Consider the following 14,797-nt stretch of genomic DNA (forward strand, 5'->3'; position numbering starts at 1 on the left):
AAATATGTTCTGTATGTGTCTCCCTAAACTAAACTTCAAGTGAGGCCTGTGTTTTGTCACTCGGGAAGCCAACATGCAGCAGTTACTCTCCCACACGTGTGTGTAGCACACTTGCCATCTCGGTGCAGTACCTTCACAGATTCGACCGTCTCCTATGAATCCCGGCAGGCAAGAGCAGATGTAGGCGGAGCGTCCTGTGTAGCTGCACTGGGCACGCTCAGGAATGTCGCAGTTGTGGGATCCTTCCTCACAATGGTCCACAGGTCGGTCTACCTCTGCAGAGAAAAAGCGCAGCCTTGAAATGCTGCATTATTTGTGTAAACCGTATAGTGAATCTAACGTCAGACCACGAATTGAAATGATTGCAAGACCAGAACAGGCAGTGTTTATGTGATCCTGTGCTGCGTCAATCTTGAGGTAAACTGAACAGATGACGGCAGATGAGAAACAAACACACTCTCACTCATACACTATACATACACACACGCCAACACACACACGAAACAGTGTCCTGAAACCTAATAACTCTTTCTACTGGATAAACTCTTAATTATAATATTACAGCAATGCAGTAAGCCTGATGCCGTATGCACATACTCGTGTTAAAGAAGTATAAATGTGTTTTGTCTTGCACACCTGTTGTCTACTTGATATCTTAATGCATTTCATTACAGTTTATACCAGCAACATGTACATCTGAACCACCAGGTGAGAGTTGTGGAACATATAATTGTACTTGGCAACATGCAAGTACCACTTACCTATGCAGGTCTGCCCATCACTAGCAAACTGGTAGCCATCTAGACACTCACAGCGGAATGTTCCGGGCTGGTTGTTGCAGATAGCATGGAGGCCACATGTCTGAGGAGTCTCTCTGCACTCATCAATGTCTGAGAAGGATACCAGCATATTATATAATCTAATAAATGCCACATTAGGTCAAAAGTTTACCAAAAGCTTTGATGTAGATCTACAAAATGTATGTAACTTGTTATCAGATGTCCAGGAAGCTTAATTGCATTTACTAATTACATGAGTTTAAAGATAGAATCTTCTCTGTGTCTGAAAAACTTCCTTCCCTTTACTCTTGTGTGTGCCTAGGAGCACTTCCTGTCTGGTCTTTAGCTAAAAAGTAGAGAAAAGGCCTGGGAATGGAGACCAAACTGAATTAGTTAAGCTCTGATTGGATGTTTGGACTGAGATATGGGACACTGACTCTGTTTACATCATGAGGCTCCCTGCGCTAATTGCCAGATAGACCTACTTCACAGAAAGGAAGGCTTTACAATTCTTCTGGACATGAATTAAATGATGACTTAACAGACAAGGCTACCTCTGAAAAAAAAATTCATTAAATGAAATTGATGAAATCATACCGTAACACGTGCGTCCATCACCGTTAAAACCAGACGCACACTCGCATGTGAACTGAGTTTCCTGACCGGCTCGACAAACAGCGTTGGTGTCACAGCCGTGTCTTCCAGTGAAACACGGGTTCTCCTCCAGCTGTCCTCCTGTCAACAGAACAGTGTGTTTGAGTTTAACTTCTGAACTTGGGTGAGAAATCCTTATTAAATAATTAAGCATTACCTCCACTTGTACTTAGACACATGAGCCATAATATATAGGTTGTAACTAAAGTTTTGTTACTGTGTGACCTGAGTTGAACTTTATTGGGCTTTATTTATGGCAATTACTGTGAATAACTTTTGGGTTGCCAGGCTGTGGAAATTCTCTGCTTTGTCTTTTTTGGCTACTTCTCCATTGGGTAATAGATTTTAAATAGTTTCTGTCTTCTATGAGTTTATGAACTTTTGCTTAATTGTATTTCTGTCTTAAATGGGTTTTGTAAGCTCTGCCAGTGATGCATTTATTTACGTGTCAGCAATAGATCTAGTTTGACAGGAAAAGTAATTATATTAGTAGCTATAAATGTTTGAAAAGGGATAAAGGGCTCTTCCATTACAAATACCATATTTAATGGATTTTGGTCTTGACCCTCTTTAGTCTTTTCCATAAAGTAACAGTCCATAGGATTGGAAAACATGGGGTTAAAATATTGAGAATTATGCTAGAGGAGTTTAGATCATTCAAAAGAGTTATTTCCCCTGATATTCCAAATCTTTCTTTTATTCCTCTCTGCGTCTGATCTATAAATACTTCATAAATATATTACTAACATTGACAAAGCCAGTAGTTATAAAATCATAAAACCCTTTACAAAGTATGTTAGTACCTTATTGCAGTGATAATGTAAAATAGTGTTCTTGTTCAGGGTCTGATATGTTGGAATCCAGGAAGGAAGTGCGATCAAACCAAAACAGGAAGTATCAGACAGGAATAATCTCTATGACCTCACCATTGACGTCCCCAATTTTGTTGCTCATGGCGAACCGGATGATTCCATTACTTGGGTTGAACAAGACATAGATCTGGTCCACGTTGAGCATCTGGGTGGGCTGAATGTTTCTGAAAGCCTTGTCGTGCTGGCAGCTCTGGAAGCTGATGCTCTGACGCCACTGATAGGTCTTGCTCTCTGTGGAGCCATCGGGCAACGTAACTGTGTAGTCCCGAGTTGAGGATGAGGTGACCACTGATGGGTTCAGAAACAATTTCTTTAGATCAACATCTTATAGAGGTTAAGCAATGAAACCACATACTGTATTTTGAAAATATGTATATATAGATTATCTATTCCTATTTCCATTTAAAACTTTTGCAGTACTTTACTGTGCAAAACAACAACAACAATGGAGTTCTACTACTTCTGCTACAGCACCACTGTGCACTCTGGGTGACAACAAGCAGTGTAAGGTCGGTGGGTAGGTTAGTAGATCTCTTTAAAGCCCTCTTATTCTAATTGAATTACACATTGAAAGGAGGGCAAATGACAAAAACAATCATCTGTCCCCTTTAGATTAATCTGTGTTCTGATTAGTTGTATCTTACAGTTGTTGCTGTACTGGTAGATCTCAGAGTAAGGTTCGATCTGCACAGTGGAATCCTGAGGCACCTCAGGGACCCGGCCCTCCAGGGTTGTGCTCACCACCAGGTGGTCGTGCTCGTCGATGCCTTTGAACTCCTGCTTGATGGTCAGTTTCTCATTCCCTGGCATAAAGGTCACCTCAGTATGCCGTGTGAACTCCCCCCCTGCACACGGGACAGAGAAGAGGAGGTTAGCTTCAAGACAAACACCCTGTGGCCCTGAATGAACTTTGGCTCACTGCCCCTTGTCTCAGTTGAGGTAATGTGAGGGGAATGCAGCTGGAGTGTAAGTGAAACTGCAGCTGTGTAGCAAATGTATTAGCATTAGTGCTGAGATTTAGGTTTGCTGAATGTAACCTCAACAGAATTGTCAAATTAGCATGAAGCATTAAAAAAAGTAGCTAATGGATCTGACATTATATCAGATTCTCTTAGATTTGTCCCTCACCAATGGTACTGAAGCCATTCTTGAACCCAGGCTGCTCCAGAGCAAACGCCCAGCCGATCACACCACCAAGAGCCGACAGCGGCAGCAGAGAGTAGCCCAGGCTGGACGGGATGTCACTGATGGCCACGTACGAGCGACCGTCATTCACCACAACATATGAGTGGAGATCATTGCTGGAGAACTGCTGTGGAGAGGGTGAGTCACCCACATACACCCTGCCCTCCACTTTGCCGTTCATTCTCTGCGGCTTTCCTGCAACGAGAACGCCAAAGTCTGTAAAATCTGGGATATATTACAAAAAACAAAACCTCTTCGCCCCAAATTTGCTTAAAACAATCACAGCTGTAGTACCATCGATTGATTTCTAAGACAGATATCTATGTATTAGTTATGCATATGTACTCTGGAAAATGTATTAATATGAACTTTAAAGTGATAGTTTGGAATTTTACACATTGACTTGTATTTGCAGCCTGTCAGGGGAGTAATAGATCTTCCAGATGCGGTAAGGACGAGTAAATGTGTAAAATGATCACTTTAATCTCATGGAATTCAACACAAATCTGTTTTCAATTTGTCACGGCCAGCGATGACATTTCAGGCATGTCTCTCTCTCTCACCCTCCGCCACACAGTGTATCCCATTGCCATAGAATCCCGGCCTGCAGTGGCAGCAGTATCCACTGGAGTAGTCCTTGCAGTCAGCAAAGGTGGAGCACTTGTTTCTATTGTTTGAGCATTTCCCAAGGTTGTATGAGAACACTGCCAAACAGGGAGAAATGCAGGGTAAGGAGAAGAATGGAACAGGGGACTATTTCAATTTCCTGACAAAGCACTGACGACAGATATGCAATTAACAGTGACCCACCATCTACATTAATGTCTCCGTCATCCACAACTACCACTTCTGGGTTTAACGGGTGATAGTCGACCTGCTGTGGCTGGAACTGAGCTGTGTGGACTAAGATCTGGCCTTCTGGTTCAAAAGGCGGGTACTCCTGTTGTTGTTCTTGGGACCTCCATGTATCAACAGCTTCCACATAGCCAGGGTCAGGGGCCCCCTGCTGAGGGTCTTCAGGGGGCAGGTAAGTCATCTCCCCTGGAGCCACATTGGAGAAGAAGGGATACGTTCCAATCTCGTAGACCCATACGCCCCGCAGGCCAGAGTTGGTTTCCCTGTTAAGATAAAAGAGTTGCTTGCTGAGCTAAAACACACATTTCAGAAGTGGTGCGATGACAGCCACTTACTCTGCTAAAGCCCTGACAGATGCCTCATCATCCGTAGTGGTGCGGTAGTACGGCCCCTGAGAGTTAAACAGGAAACCCCGGACCAAACCTTTACTGAAGCCACCATGCATGGTCACCATACTGTCCGCCACGGGTGTGGAGGAAAACTGGATCCCATCTCTTGCATACAGGATGATGACATACGAGCCGGTCTCCAAGGATGCAATCACCAACTGGAAGGTGTTTCTCTGTGTATTAAAAAATTAGAATAAATATTAATATGTAAATAACCAGGATGAGCCCAGAATACTACATTTGCCACTGAGTGTTTACCTTCTTAGCAATGCCATCGCCTCGGATGTGAGGTTCATGGGGGATGACATCTGCCCAGGTGATCACCACAACATGAGTGGGACTGACTTGATCGTCATCTGGGAAAGCCCTGTCAATGTGCTCAGCTGCCTGGCGAAGAATCTGAGGACTGGTGTCCTGACGGAAGAAGACTTTCCCCACTCCATCACTTGTGTCCAGGTCTCCTTGTAAAGCGGCGATCATGCCAAACTTTGGCGGCATTTTGCCAAGATATGTTGACTCGCTTTGTGGCTCAGCTATGGAAACAAAGCCATTGGTGTTTATCTGAAATGAAAAGCTTAAGTTAGTGATGGTAATGACACTTATAACAGCTAGGATAACAATTGAACAGCAGGGGAAAATACACTCCAGTCTGACTCACATTGATCCCAAACTAATTTCCCTGATGAATCCAGTCAGCTGCTGCTGACTGGAAGTCAGACTGACTGAAGTCAGGCTGACTGAAGTCCTACAGCACTAATGAACAAACAAGACAGTGTTTTACACACTTAACATTTAATGTGAACACATGCTGGGCTCGTAAAAAACGCTGGGCTCAAGTCAAAAAATCACACTGCACGCAGGGCTCATGCACTTCCTGACCAGGGGAAAACAAGAGCACTATTCCTGGCCCGAGCCACACAGTTTCCTGTCCTTGCCCCTGTCAGCCAGTCCCACTGAGCCCAGAGATTGCTCAACTAATCTTCATTACAGAAACTTCCTTCCAAAATGGACGATACAACTGGGAAAATGATTACCGATTGTAATCTCGAAAAGCTTTTTTAGTGGATCCCTGAATGTGTTAGGGATCAGTGGGATCTGAATCACATTTGGGGCACAGAAGACAGCCTAGACATTCTTATACCTACAAACTATAACCACATCTGGTCTGGTGTGAAAAGTAATAATGTCTCCCTGTAGGTCAGATGGTTCAGGGTAGACGGGATCTGCCTTATATTGTGCTTTGTCGAAAAAGAAAGCAAAATCTGCAGGCCATCTGATCTGACAGCAGCAGGAAAATATGCGTGTGGGGTGTGTGTGATGTAGAACTGATTTGAAGAAGGACTGTTGTGGGAGAAATTGCTATGTGGAACTCTGTGTCATTATTAAGGAATTAAAAAGTCACTTCTGAACATCGGGCTCCTGCTAAGGCTCAGGCTTTTCTGCCTGTCTCTCAAAAGAGCTGCATCGTCTGCTGCATTTTACAACAGTAATCAAACTAAAGTAAACTGATGGATTACCAAAGTTTCAACCAGATTTACTAATGATCAAGTAGATCTACAGTTTGGAGCTTAGAGCTGGTAAGTAATCCTTTGTAAAATAAAAAGACATTTAGATAATAAATACTGCTTAAAGTTGGCATTATTGTGGGAATGTATGAATATAAACTACATCAGGAAAAAACTCAGAGTGTGTAATTACTCACATTACCACATAATCTGCAGCACAATTGAAACAAGGATGCAGCAATTTTCTTTGAAGGGGGAATCACAGGGAATAAAGGGCTGTTTGTCTGGACACAAGGGCCCAGCTTGGAGCCAAATGCTTCCCTTGTCTAAGTCTTATTAGTCCCTCCATGTGTTAACAGCTAAAAGCAAGTAAGATCACACACAGTGTTTAAAAAATATGTCCAAAGAGACGAAAGAGAAAATAAAGTCAATAATTTCTAAGGATTGTTCAGATATAATAGAGTTTATCCTTAAGCACAAGCATTATCATAGGGACAGGCTCACTATAATCAATAATCATTTGGTTCAAAGTATCTCATATGGTGGAATCAGCCGATGTTTTGGGATGTGTTGCAAAATAAAGTCCCTCCAATACTTTGGTCTTTGCTCAACAGTAAGTCGATAACCTCATGGAAAGCTGTAAGAATGCGTGACACACACACATTCCACAAGGTACTGCAAGCACTATGATCATAAATCAACATTTATAAATACGCACAACCCAAATAATCCACAGCACTCTACCCCAGATGTACTTTTTTGTAACTTCCATGCATTGTTTGGAGTTGAAACTACTGACTCTGAGTGCCCTGCGTAACGGTATTGCGCAAGATTGATGGATACTCCAAATAAAAGTTTCCAACGTTTACCTATTACATTTGGCGTCAACTTACAAAGATGCTGTCGAAGGAGCCATCAAATAAGAATACTGGCTTGTCCAGATCGAGTCGGTGCGTCTGGTCATTCCCTGCTTCCAGTAGCTGGTCTCTGGCGCTTTGGCCGAAGGGGAAAAAGTCTCCCCGCGTTACGCTCTCCACCGACGCCAAAAGTCCCAGAAAAGCGGCCCAGACAAGCCATCCGTGCTCCTGCCAACCCATCGTCCCGGTTTGAAAGCGCTTTGATCGGTCCAGAGGTTTAGCCTGAGCCCGGTGGAGGGAGAGAGAGTGGCACAGACGCACAGGCGGGACAGAGGTTACACTGCTGCGTGCGTTTGAGTGTGAGGCGCATGGGCGGAGTTGAGAAGGAGGCTGAGCATGGATTTCTAGAAAAGGTCGATTGAATAGTAGCTTGTTAATTTTCTGTTTGTTTTAAAGTGATTGGTTCGAGATTGTTTGGTTTGTTGTTGGTCAGTCAGGACCACACATCTGCTCCGAGTGAGACTAACACCATCTTGGGCCAAACGTTGTAGTTAAGGGTTGGGTTAGGGTGAGTAGCACAGATGTCAACATTCACATTGGATCCTTTGATTTACATTGTGACATATGGGGGTAATGAGAACACCAGGGAGAACAGCCAAGCAAGTGGATCTAACTATCACGGTTTAGACCTCAGGTATTATAAAACAGCGGAGGTTACAGAAAGTCTCCAGAATGACAAGGCTGAAGCTGTGTTCAGGGACCTGGATGCAGGCCAAGAGGCCATCAGAGCATAGACATCAGAGAACGGGCCAGTAACCGGCAACAGTGCCTCTTGGCCGGAGCGATTGAAACATCATAAAAAGGACAATATCACAGAGCAGTGTAGCGTGCACTAATCATTTGAAGCAGGCCGCTGAGGCTATTAGAGTGAGCTGGGATAATGAGGGCCGTGTTTTGGGTTATCTAGAGGCATCATTACAGAGCCAGTATTGACCAGTGCAGTCACACCAACACAACCATTATATTTGATCTGTGACAAGATGTCTCAGAAAGTAATGATCATAATCTCATGAAATCTCATCAAGACCTATTTAGGAGGATATTAATTATATACGTTCCTGCTCCACAGAAGATGAATACTTTCTGTTTTGGACACTGCACAGGCTTTCTGACCTCTCAAGGGCAAAATGTCAACTTTTCACACAAGGTAATTCATGCATGTAAGCAGAGGGCATGATGGGTAAAGTCATCAGATGAATACTTTAAAATTTGCCATGAACCACATTTTTGGTACTAAAATGACACTCAAAGGAGTAAGAATGCCATCTAGAGTCTCTTTAGCGCCACAGTCAGGAAATCCACTATCTAACATCCAATACTGTGGAAGCTTCTGGTTAAGCTTGATTCTTGCAGCTTTTGTTAAAAGATATGATGTTAACAACTGTGATACTGTCTGTGTTCATCAGGTTATCTACTCATAACATGTAGTTCATGTAAGTGTCTATGTATTTCTATAAACACTGAGAGAAACAATAAGTCACAGACCCTTGATTGGTTGAAAGTTGTCTTTGGGTTGCCATGGGGAACAATTTTCTTCAGTAATTTTTACCATGAACCAAGCTGAACAAATAATAGGTCTGATTGGAATCAATATGTTCAATCTAAATAAAGGTCAATCCATCTGATTAGATGATTGCATCATTTTTGATTTCATTTATTTCCTAAATGTTCATAATAAAGGTTTGCACATTATTTTATAGCAGATATTTGACATTATAAACCATCGTATTTTGCATTTCATGGTGCTTTTATTTTCTCATATGGCTGTGCAGTATCTCAAAAAATGCCTCTAAAAGCCTCTCCATCCTTAATACAGTTTAAATGCGCCACCTTCTGGTCGTTTTGTGAAGTTGCATGTCTTGCCCACGATCCAAAGTTTGCTGGGATATCCTACAGATGAAAGGATGGATGGATTTCATTTTTATTTTATAGTATTGTTGATATTCATTACTGTTAAATGATGATACTGATTAGACCCTTAATGCACTGGAATGCAGTGGATTATGGGATATTTATCTTTGAACTTGTGTTGCCATGTGAATGTTATTTGATGTGTGGCTGGAAACTTTGGGAACAAACAGACAGACAGTGACACATTTTTTTCCCACTCGTTCTTTGATTTATTTTTTCATTCATTTGCTGACCGTTTTTGCCTTCTTTTTTTGTTAAAAGTGAATAATGTGTTCTTTTGGTAGATCCCTTACTTTTATTTTGAAAATTATATAGTAAAACTAAAAAGGTCTGCAATCAAAGTCTGTTTTATTTAGGAGGAATACATTTGTAAAAAAAGACATATTATGTACTGGAAATGCATTCAGAGCATTTAATGTAAAATAATAGTGGTCTAATCTCACAGACAGGGGAGGTAGATGACAGGATGATGTTTAGTGTGGGTGGTCATGGCGCGGAGTGAGAGAAGATGAATGTTTTGGTGCAGTCAAAGGTGAGCAGGAGGGACCTCCATGTTTGGCCTTACTGGAGTTCACATGCCCCAGTCGTGTGAAACAAAAACCTCACTACTACTACCAACCATAACAAACTACTACTGACGTGTATGTGCTCATTACAAGCTTCTGTCTACATCAATAATCAATTTGTATTCACAGCACCAAAACTGAAGTGAGTTACACATACTAAACATTTTATACCATAAACACACCTCTTAATTAAAACCCCAAAACTTCACAAAATGTTTTTTATCTCATCACATTACTTAAATATTTGATCTCTTACTTTTATAGCAACGCAACTTATCAATCAAATCAACAGATATACTGTATATAAACAGTATATATACATATAAAGCATATACTTGTCATTAACACTTTATGTTTAATGAACTTCAATTAAAAGTGGAATAAAATAAGAAATGATAGCAAAACTAAATAACACGTGGCTTTGCTTTTGCCTGGCAGTGTAATTATTAAATACATGTATTTTATTTATTGAATTTAAGGATTCTGTTTCATAACTTATAAATGATTAATGTGGAAATAGAGCAGCTGAGTTCTGTAATAAAATATACAGTCAGTGACTTTTACTATAAGGGGGTACATTTTTGTACATATACTGAAAATTTTGCATTTGGTACTTATTTGTTGTTTTCTTTTGGTACAAGTTGACACAAAGCTATAGTGCATTATATCTCTGCCTGTACCTAAAACCCACAATTTTGCTTCTTTGTTGCACTTCCAGTGGATGATGGGATATGTAAAAATGAAACGTCTCTATTCTTGACAAGTTTCATAAAACAGAATAGAATGAAATATACGCAGCAGCTCTGAGTGGCTCTCCTGGGATCTTGAGCTCTGGTGGGAAGCTCCATCAGAGGGTTAAAGGTACAGTAGCATGCGTCAGCTGATACGTAGCGTAACGTAAGGGGTGTGTGTGTGGGTGGGTGGTGGAGGTGGGCGGGGCTGGTCCTTGCTCTGAGCCTCTCTAGCTTACAGTACAGAGCAGCTTCCTCCTCGCTGCTCCTGACAAATGCTTCATTCTCAACACTGATCATGTGCTTCGGCCTCCGTCTCATGCAGTGCTGCAGCAGGAAGTTAGCCTGGCTTTCTACCCCCCTGCTCTCCACTCTACTCACTTTCTTTCCCCCGTGCTCTTGACAAGCCTATTCACACCATTTCTTTGTCCCTCTGCAGATCTCAGCTCTCCTTTTTTGCCGAGCCTGAGAGCAGCCTGTGTGCAGAGCTCTTTTTGTAGAGGGGCTGGCTTTGTGAAGACGATCAGCGACGGGAAGAGGCCCCCTACTCTGTTTCCTCCCTCCCCGGGCCAGGGAGAGCGAGTCATGGAGGCCGCGGTTAGGGAGAGGGATCTGTCACTGATGGAGAAGTCCCTGCCTCTCCCGACCCTCAGCCCGGCCGTGCCTCCCTATGTCACACTGGGGATGACAGTGGTCTACACTGTCTTCTACTCTTTGCTCTTCATCTTCATCTACATCCAACTCTGGCTGGTCCTGCGTTATGGACACAAACGCTTCAGCTACCAGACTGTGTTCCTGTTCCTGTGCCTGCTGTGGTCGGCCCTGCGCACTGTGCTCTTCTCCTTCTACTTCAAGAACTTTGTAACAGCCAACACTTTGGGCCCTTTTCCATTCTGGCTGCTGTACTGCTTCCCTGTCTGTCTGCAGTTCTTCACCCTCAGTCTCATGAACCTTTACTTCGTACAGGTAAGAAGAAGATATTCCCTTTAGAAGTTCATGTATTTTATTGTAATATACTGTAGTCTGTGCTGTCTGTACCATCGACCTATTTAAATGTCTATAAAAAGCTTAGCAGCGCTTCAGAGTGCAACAAAAATGCATTGATCCATTTTGAGCCCCCCTTCCTGCAACACCACTAGGCACACTGAGTCAAAACAGGTCATTTTAGGTACAGTCTCTTTACATCACCTCCTGCACAAGCTTGTTCTGTTCTGATTGGCCAGTTATGTCAGGCTTGAGCTGCGAAACAGTAATGCAAGCCAAACACACCCTCATTTTCACCTGCGTGTCTACACAGGTGTGTGTAGACGTGTAAACTGGCAATGTTGACATAAATATATCATCGAGGTGTTGATCTAAACGTGTTCAAAGCAGTTCAGCACCTAAGGGTTTGTCTTATCCAAGTGGACTTCAAGTTTTGGAACAGATGTATTACGTAATGAAAATAAGAAAAAGTACAATGTGTTCTCTTAAAGTGAACTAAAGCCTAAGTGTGTGAGGCCCCGCAAGGCTTTGATCTAACACTTAAAGGTGATGATGTTACAGCATACTGCAGCAGCTATTTCATGTGGTGAATATTGCAAATCAGTTCAGTACTGTAAGTAATCACATTATATATACGAGTGTAATACATTCATATTTTTCAGCAGAAAGATGTGAAGCAGTGATTCATCCCTGATCATTTTATGTAATCCAAATATCAAATCCCACTCTTCTTCAGCCTCTACCCACTGCTTATTTTTAGCACAATCCTCTTGCTGATTTGAGTAACAGTTGCAAGAGAGAAGTGAGGCATAATGTGAGTTCACTGTGTCCATCGTGCCTCACACTGGCTTATTCATGTAGGTAGAGGTTCCTGTTTCACAAGAAGAATCTTATGGTTTTGGATCAGACAGAATAGAGAAGTGAAATCGACTTCTCGTTAACACATGATACATTTGCGTACTTCATTTCTTATTTTTCCTCTCTCAGGTTGTGTTCAAGGCCAAGTCGAAATATGCACCAGAGCTTTTGAGATTCAGGTAAGGTTACTGTGAAGCATGTTGTAGTTGTGCTTTAATACATGTCACGTTGCATGAGTGTGTGTAATAATGATGTTCTGATCTGCAGGCTGCCCCTATACCTGCTCTGCCTCTTCATCAGCCTGGTGTTTTTGGTTGTCAATTTGGCATGTGCCCTGCTGGTGAGGCTGTCCTCTGCAGAAGCCCACACCATTGTGTTAGTGAGGGTAGCAATCAATGACACACTTTTTGTCCTGTGTGCCATCTCGCTCTCAGTGTGTCTTTACAAGATCGCTAAGATGTCACTGGCCAACATTTATCTGGAATCCAAGGTAAGGACGTGCTGCTTCGTCCAACGTGAGCGGAATGAACATGAACGTTGATATCATTTGTGTAATGTATATCAAAAAGGGAAAGTGTTGTTCATTGCATGCCTCACTTTTGTGTAAAAAAAATGCACTCTTCCATATAATTTATGCACCGCTTTTTGTGTTGGTTTCCTAGCAACACTATATCTCTCTTATGCATCAATGAACATACAGTGTGGGTGTGAATATCCGTTACAGTTGGGTGGCCATTTTTAGCAATGATACTTCATAGAGATTGAGAAAATGACAAACAGGGATTACTGTCAAGAAATATACAATTAAAACAATGCTGCAATTTATCCCTTCAGAATAAAAGCTAAAATATGACCTTTTGGAGGGGAACACTTTTACACAGGGAGCACTATTCAGCATGGGAACCACTGTGTAAAGGCTTTAGAGGAATTACAGCATTCTGTGCAAAGTCAATAGGAATTTTGTTGCGTTAGTTTTGCAGTTTTTAGTAACGTCACAAAGCAAACCCTTGTGATGCTTTAAGGGTCTGGTTTCCCTGATTTTGTACAGTGGCCCTTTAAATTGCCAAATACTTCCTCATTGCTTTCCAAACTTAAAATGTGATAGTAATGGGATCTACTTTTGCTATGACATCTGTGCAGGGAACATCAGTATGCCAGGTGACGGTCATAGGAGCCATCGTCATCCTTCTGTATGCGTCCAGGGCCTGTTACAATCTGGTGGTCCTGGGACTCTCCGACACGAGTATCAACTCCTTTGACTATGACTGGTACAATGTTTCAGATCAGGTAAGTTATTTTGCAAATGATGATACTATTTCCCAAATCAGTGACCGAAACCACCATTAGACGGTTCACATTCACTCCATCACGTGTCTTTCAGGCAGATCTGCGGTCCACTCTGGGCGGTGCCGGCTATATTGTCTTCGGGGTGGTCTTGTTCGTGTGGGAGCTGCTGCCCACATCTTTGGTGGTTTTCTTCTTCAGAGTCCGGCAGCCGGCTCAAGACAGGGTGAGCCAGTTATTACCCTATTTTCTATCTAAAGGTCTTATTTTACAAGTCTTTCTTATTCCATATACCAGGGGAGAGTTTACATGATGTCGTGTTTGTTCTGCAGAGCGGCTCAGGGCTTCCGGCTTTCTCCTCGCGGGCTTATTTCTTTGACAACCCACGCCGCTACGACAGCGACGATGACCTGGCTTGGACCGTCATGCCTCAAAACATCCAAGCCAGGTAATAATGATAAACTCCACACTGCTCTGGAGAAATGGCAAAAAGTCGAGAGGTCAAAGTTCATGCTCCAGCTGCCTGATTTAATGGATGCCTTTGTTTTGTTTTCCTCCCCAGTTTGGCTGCTGATGGTTATGAGTGGGGGAGCCAGAGCAGCGGAATCAGTGCCTATATCGGAGGGGACGACACACACCACCTCCCCGCTCCTCCAGAGGAACTGAGCCATTACTGACTTAGAGTTCAGAAACTCTCTTTGACCTTTGACCTTTTTAAATGAATTACGATGGTGGACTGAGGCACATGGGACAGAAAGGTTGCCCGCATCTTACAATTTTCTATTTTGTCTAGAGAAAAAGATCTCTTGGGACTTTGATTTGCATACTTTGTACAATAGTATCAACTGACTTTGACTGATCTTAAACATTTTTCACTTTATATTTTATACTGAATATTACTTAATATATTTCCTGATCTTTGTAATATGTGCTATATTTTATGTACCGTATGGACATTCTTTTTCATAAAATTATGTTTCAATAGATGAGAAATCAATAATTCATATTAATATATAAAATGCTAGTACTTTCCAGAGTCACACTTGTGTTTCAGTGATAATCCCCAACATCCTCTGGTAACAACATACATGAATCTCCACGACTACCCACTGATTAATTATATAGTACTTTTTACAGGGTATATTCAGTTTAACTTTCATTGTGGTGAAGTGATGATGGTGGTTGAGTGATGGCAGGAAGTGATCTTCATCATGTTTTATGACTTTTGTGACTCCTCGCTGACTGGAGGTGTGAACAACTCTTTGAACTACATCTCCTGCATCTCCTCCATTTTGTACAGTTTTTTT

General features: G+C 42.2%; 2 protein-coding genes across 3 annotated transcripts in view; one reads left to right on the plus strand and one right to left on the minus strand.

Annotated features, from left to right (window-relative positions):
* Positions 1-7,451, minus strand: part of nid1a (nidogen 1a) — a 13,018-nt gene extending 5,567 nt beyond the window's left edge. For both annotated transcript variants that reach the window (XM_076164661.1, XM_076164670.1), the window contains exons 1-11: positions 7,133-7,451; positions 4,993-5,295; positions 4,681-4,907; positions 4,301-4,608; positions 4,054-4,194; positions 3,434-3,685; positions 2,950-3,150; positions 2,360-2,593; positions 1,377-1,514; positions 762-890; positions 132-275 (exon numbers count right to left, since the gene is read on the minus strand). In XM_076164661.1, the coding sequence (XP_076020776.1) occupies positions 132-275; positions 762-890; positions 1,377-1,514; positions 2,360-2,593; positions 2,950-3,150; positions 3,434-3,685; positions 4,054-4,194; positions 4,301-4,608; positions 4,681-4,907; positions 4,993-5,295; positions 7,133-7,336 (2,281 nt within the window). In that variant the 5' untranslated portion in view covers positions 7,337-7,451. The remainder of the gene's footprint in view (positions 1-131; positions 276-761; positions 891-1,376; positions 1,515-2,359; positions 2,594-2,949; positions 3,151-3,433; positions 3,686-4,053; positions 4,195-4,300; positions 4,609-4,680; positions 4,908-4,992; positions 5,296-7,132) is intronic.
* Positions 7,452-10,598: 3,147 nt separating this feature from the next.
* On the plus strand, positions 10,599-14,526 carry gpr137ba (G protein-coupled receptor 137Ba). Its single transcript, XM_076162389.1, has 7 exons — positions 10,599-11,330; positions 12,336-12,385; positions 12,474-12,696; positions 13,347-13,493; positions 13,588-13,716; positions 13,823-13,938; positions 14,053-14,526. Exons 1-7 carry the CDS (start codon positions 10,950-10,952, stop codon positions 14,165-14,167), a joined length of 1,161 nt encoding a protein of 386 aa, XP_076018504.1. The 5' UTR covers positions 10,599-10,949; the 3' UTR covers positions 14,168-14,526.
* The last annotated feature ends 271 nt before the right edge of the window (positions 14,527-14,797 follow it).

The sequence above is a fragment of the Genypterus blacodes genome, unplaced genomic scaffold, assembly GCF_046128005.1.
Source record: "Genypterus blacodes isolate CSIRO-AG114 ecotype Tasmania unplaced genomic scaffold, CSIRO-AGI_Gbla_v1 ptg000012l_1, whole genome shotgun sequence".
NCBI classification, from domain to species: Eukaryota; Metazoa; Chordata; class Actinopteri; order Ophidiiformes; family Ophidiidae; genus Genypterus; species Genypterus blacodes.

Excerpts from the sequence above, each read along its gene's own strand:
- gpr137ba (XM_076162389.1), top strand. The coding sequence starts at position 10,950 with ATGGAGGCCGCGGTTAGGGAGAGGGATCTGTCACTGATGGAGAAGTCC. Across the intron at positions 12,386-12,473 it reads CCAGAGCTTTTGAGATTCAG|GCTGCCCCTATACCTGCTCT; the intron begins GTAAGGTTACTG and ends TCTGATCTGCAG. Across the intron at positions 13,939-14,052 it reads CCTCAAAACATCCAAGCCAG|TTTGGCTGCTGATGGTTATG; the intron begins GTAATAATGATA and ends TTTCCTCCCCAG.